Source organism: Cibotium barometz, chromosome 50, assembly GCF_041138505.1.
Source record: "Cibotium barometz isolate CiBa-2024 chromosome 50, ASM4113850v1, whole genome shotgun sequence".
Taxonomy (NCBI): Eukaryota; Viridiplantae; Streptophyta; class Polypodiopsida; order Cyatheales; family Cibotiaceae; genus Cibotium; species Cibotium barometz.
In genome coordinates this window covers 18,035,459-18,040,964 of record NC_141095.1, presented here as the reverse complement: position 1 = coordinate 18,040,964, position 5,506 = coordinate 18,035,459, and the positions used below count along the sequence as shown (strand labels likewise).

Below are 5,506 nucleotides of genomic sequence, written 5' to 3'. Positions count from 1 at the left end.
AAAAATTTGTCTTTTAAAAAAAGAGAGTAGTATTATATAATAGAGGCAATCTTATTTAGAAACATCAATCAAATCCAAGAACCTTCAACAATGAAAATTTTTGACAATGTTTTATTGATTGTTCCTTTGATATTCAAGACATTAAGAGCCTTCTCCAAATCCTTTACACACACCAAAAAGCCATTTATTTAGTTGTGTAAACTAGTAAATAGCAAAGTACATGATTTATGTCTTGGTATTATTATGAAAGCAACATTACAGAAACCAATATGACGTATGTAAAGAAAGTCATATTGGAAAAACTAAAATTCCCGTAGGTACATGAGAAATATACCCCCACGATGACCCAAACGATAAATATCTCCACACCGAACAATATTTTGTGATCTATTTTCGCTTCCCTTCAAGGCGGCCCCCTTCAATTAGAAGTCAGAACTAGTAATTTTGCCTTCTATTTTTTAAGAGCCTCCATCTCTTTGATCTTGGACTGGACGAATTCCAAAACTTTTTCTGGAGGGGGCAAGATTTTCTTGACGGATGGATACTCCACCACGCGTTTGATCCATGCGTTCAGATGAGGACATTGCTCGTCCTCCGGAAATTTGAAATTGCCTACCACTTCATATACCATGAAGAATGAAATGAAAGGAGCGAAGGCAATGTCCACCAGACCTATGCTATCTCCTCCGAAGTAAGGTTTCCCATCCCCCACATCGCGCAGAGCAGAGTCCAGGGTCATGAGGATGTCTGTGAAATCCTTCTTGGCTTCCTCTTCCTGTGGGTTCATAAGGATTCGAGTGCCCGCCAAGTAGCACTGAAACATTCATCAGAATAGGAGAGATTAAATATCAGAATGTGTACCACGAAATGCAACCCCGAGATCCAACCAGCGTTAAAGGTTGCTGTCCAGGCAATTCTTAAGCACAATCACAGACGAGGTAGATGTAGAGCGATGCTTACCTTTTTATCCACATAGTCGGCCCAGAAGCGCGCCACAGCTCGTTGGTAAGGATCCTTGGGGACGAGACACTTGTCTTCCAATGGCCAAGTCTCGTCGATATACTGGACGATGATGAGGGACTCACAGATGGGCTTCCCATTGTGGATCAACACAGGGATTTTCTTATGGACGGGGTTGGAGGAGAGGAGTAGGGGGCTCTTGTTCAAGAGATCCTGTTCGTGGGACTCGTACAGGACACCCTTCTCCGTGAGGGCAATTAGAACTCGCGTGCCGAACATGCTCGGCCATGTCGTCAAAACCTGCACATTTTCTGTAGCCATGACGGAATACAGCGTCTTGAGTAGACCAACTGCAATAATATGCGAGCTTTGGAGACCTTCATAGACTGCCTGCGTACTTATTAGAGGGAGAGATCCTTGTGCACTGCCGTGTGATTCTCAAACTCTTTTCCCTAGTTTAATGGGTCAAGACATCGGTTTCAACTTTCCACAGTGCTTGAAAAAGAGCCAGTATGGGCCGCCATGCAAGCTTTTAGTCTAACACTACTTAGGACTCACGAGGTCCTCACGCGTGATAGATGATGCTCTTGGAAAGTGGCCTTACCTTGCTTAATCAACTTTTGATCCAAAAAGCATACTTTTCTATTTTGAAAGGATATATAATCTTTTTTGGATCATACGTTTCTATTTTGAAAGGATATATAATCGCTCTAATCGCTCTCCTATTCGGAAAAAAATATAACTCTCGATTCAAAAAGAGGACGACAAAAAGAAAACCATAGATATTTTTTATTTTTCAAGACAAAAATTCCTATGGATTCACATTTGAGAAAAACATAATAAAAATGTCATTTATTGATATTTCAAGTGATTACAATACCAATATTTTTTTTCTGTAATAAAGGAATATATTCTAGCTTGTGGATGTTCTCCTCATTGTCACTATCATCAACTTCGATATCAATTGGAATGTCTTTATCTTTTTCAATTTCTTTACCCGGTCTATGTGTTTGCTCTTCCTCCATTATTTCAATTGTTTGCTTGTTTGTCTTATAAGAATTCTCTACTATTTCATCTTCATTAAAGGCATACCTCAAATCGTCAACTTCATTCTCATTTTTTTTCCATCTGTTCATAAACCAATCTAATCTTGGATGTGAAGCATCAAAATTTTGTTTATTAATAAAAATATCAAAGATATCTTTCATTGTTGTGTTGGATGGGTTTACCATTGTCCTCCATAAAGCATCAACTTTTTGAAGCTCCATTCCTCTTCCTTGATATGGTGTTATCCAATTAGAAGACGGGTAGTACTTTCCTGTCTTGATCATTTTATGAATGGTGGTGCAGAAATTATTGCCTAAAGGATGCTTTAAATAGAACTTCCAAAACATCAATGCTCTATCAAAAATTTTTGTTGGAGTTAGACAAACTTTGTTCTTCAAATCATCTGCACCATATTGCATGTAAATTTCTATTCCCTTTGAAATATCTTCAGCACTAATATTATGCGACACATTTTTGTAATGAGGCTTATCAATATCTTCCATACAATAGCCTATCATACCATGAAATGTGTGCATATTCTTCTGCCTTAATGCTCTACACATTACAATGCCACCAATGGGATTATTCTTATCCCAACCAAGATACTTTTTTATGAGCTTATTAACTGCAATTATTGACTTTGCATGAATTCTAATGACCATTTGATAATGTAAATGGAAAACTATGCCTCCTCTTTCCAATGAGCAACTACCAGCAAGGCATTCCTTAGTGATAAAATCATGAAGATTATCTAGTAATGCTTCATCAATGTCACTACCACCTAATGATATTGTCACACTTAGCTCAAGCACTTTCAAGTTGACATTGGATTGATCTAACATTGCATCTTCATTAGATAACTTCTTTGGTCTTCCACGATTTTTCTTAGGTTCTATGCTTGAAACTTCATGGCCTTCATTAGATGAATTTATAAATTTTCCAGTCGTTGATTCTCTTGCTCTTTTTTTCATTTTTGACATTTCACTACATAATAAAAAAGAAAAAATAGGTTAATAATTCAGAATACATATAGTCAAATTAGTGATAATACAATTGTGGAAAGAAACATTAATGTATTTGATTGCCTAATTTTAAGAAAATTATATTCATGAAAGATAGGATTATCAAATGGATTAATAAAATTACCTCATATAATCAATTCAGATGTGGCCGGATCTGATTGCAAAAGCGAAGGATGGTGGACTGGACGTTATACAAACCTACGTCTTCTGGAACGCTCACGAGCCACAACAAGGAACCGTAAGTAATTACGATATTTTTAATCAATCAATTGAAATAATTATCTGATCTTACAATTTAACCACCAAAAAACGATTAGTCATCGATATAATCATCGAATTAATCATCAATCAATTGCTATTAGTTATAAAAGCGTAACCCACATTATGTAATTAGTATATGCACATGGTGAACAGGAGACATTGGAAAGTTTGTGACAGTTTGCCTATTTTTTTCTAGAGGCGGGTAGGCTCAAATTTGAAAGAGACAAATTCCCGCACAAACGGCCAGAAAAGAGCAATATGCTTAGGCGTTAAACACGATGAGGAGGTAGGGTAGAGAGAGGTTAGTTAAAACCTAGAGGGAGCTGTTGTTTCAAATAAAGCCCACACACAAGCAGGAGTGTGCAGGTTCCAGGACTACTGCAAGCTCCGTACCTTGCTAGCGGCAAAAAAAGCAAAAAAAAAATAAAAAAGCGCAAAGCAGAAAGCAACCCTACAGTCAATTTTGCTTTCATTGTGGTATGGGGCACTAGATTACCGTAGTCCCACGACACTCAAAGCCTTAATTTTCTCATCACTTGTAGCTAGCATTTTAAGCTCTGAATGCATACGTTTACCTGCAATTCTTGCCCTAATGCGTAGTGAAATTTGAAGCAATTTGCCCCTCTTCTCTCTCTCTCTCTCTCTCTCTCTCTCTCTCTCTCTCTCTCTCTCTCTCTCTCTCTCTCTCTCTCTCTCTCTCTCTCTCTGTGCGCGCCTTCTGGTCATTTCCCCCTCCTTTCTTAGTTCTAATCTGGGCCTCAAATGAGTATGGATTTAATAAAATAAACAGCGAAATCAATTTAAAAAAAAACACGATAAATTACCCAGGACAGGAGAGCGAATGCAGCACGATGAAGCTCCTAAGTGAATTAAAAAAAACTCGAATAATAGGAGCATACAATTACCCAGCGACGACAGCGAGATCAATTTAAAAAAAAACGAATAAATTACCCAGCGATAGCGAGATGAGAACAGCAGAATTGAAGCATAAAATAAACAGCGAAATCAATTTAAAAAAAAACACGATAAATTACCCAGTGTGACAGGAGAGCGAATGCAGCACGATGAAGCTCCTAAGTGAATTAAAAAAAACTCGAATAATAGGGGCATACAATTACCCAACGACAGCCAGATCAATTTAAAAAAAAATGAATAAATTACCCAGCGAGACGACAGCGAGATGAGAACAGCAGAATTGAAGCTCCTAAGTGATATACCCGCTTTCAGAATAGGTATCGGCGGAGGTGCGATTGGCGGACTGGTTGAAGCCTCTTTCTCTCTCTCTCATTCGACTGGCCATGCATTTGACGAGAGATCACAAAAGCTTCCGCCGAACCACCCCACAACCGCCACCCTTACTAAGGCTAAAAATGTTATCTAATAAATTTTAACTAAGTTCCCCTCCATTAATTAATTGAATATCTTTTTTCACTCATTGTATGCCCCTATTCGTTTGCCAACTTTTGTTTCCTTTTCCCTATATCTAAGAGTAGCATGACCCATGTAGGATGGCTTGGGGACTCACTTTGCTTGGTCTCAAGGTGGGGTCTTAAAATATCTTTAATTTCAACAATATGGTAGTATCTTTAAATATTCTTAATTTCAAAAAATAAAAATGTAATATTTGTTTATAAATCTCAACATTTCATTAAAATTTTCATGTTTGGTCTTGGTTAAGCCTTAGCATTGCTTGTACACCCTCTCTCTCTCTCTCTCTCTCTCTCTCTCTCTCTCTCTCTCTCTCTCATGGGTCTTAGCATTGCTTGTACACCCCTCTCTCTCTCTCTCCCTCTCCCTCTCCCTCTCTCTCTCTCTCTCTCTCTCTCTCTCTCTCTCTCTCTCTCTCTCTCTCTCATGGGTCTTAGTGTGGTTAAGGCTCTCGCTAATGTTTGCAAGTGCGTGGATTTGATCCTTTTGATCACGTCAAATGAGTCATTAATTACTCCTTGGCATTGTTGCTTCTATGCTAAAAACAAATCAAATCAAATCAAACCTCATACAAAATTAACAACCACCATTATTTGTGGTCGGTGCCTTTGTATATGTATATGTGCACGTGCAGAAATGCACACCTGTGGCTCTATGTGTGTGTGTGTGTGTGTGTGTGTGTGTGTGTTTGTGTGTGTGTGTGTGTGTGTGTGTATCTGCTCATGCAGGAGGCTTGTGATCTGCTAATTCAAGAATTTAGGCTTCAAGCTTACTTTGAAAAAAGTTAA

General features: G+C 38.2%; 2 protein-coding genes across 2 annotated transcripts; both read right to left on the bottom strand.

Annotated features, from left to right (window-relative positions):
- Positions 1-209: 209 nt before the first annotated feature.
- LOC147609887 (putative glutathione S-transferase parC) lies at positions 210-1,391 on the bottom strand. Its single transcript, XM_086787069.1, has 2 exons — positions 961-1,391; positions 210-814 (listed from the first exon to the last, which is right to left on the bottom strand). Exons 1-2 carry the CDS (start codon positions 1,279-1,281, stop codon positions 452-454), a joined length of 684 nt encoding a protein of 227 aa, XP_086643195.1. The 5' UTR covers positions 1,282-1,391; the 3' UTR covers positions 210-451.
- Positions 1,392-1,823: 432 nt separating this feature from the next.
- On the bottom strand, positions 1,824-2,849 carry LOC147609886 (uncharacterized). Its single transcript, XM_086787220.1, has one exon. It carries the CDS (start codon positions 2,847-2,849, stop codon positions 1,824-1,826), a length of 1,026 nt encoding a protein of 341 aa, XP_086643346.1.
- Positions 2,850-5,506: the final 2,657 nt, after the last annotated feature.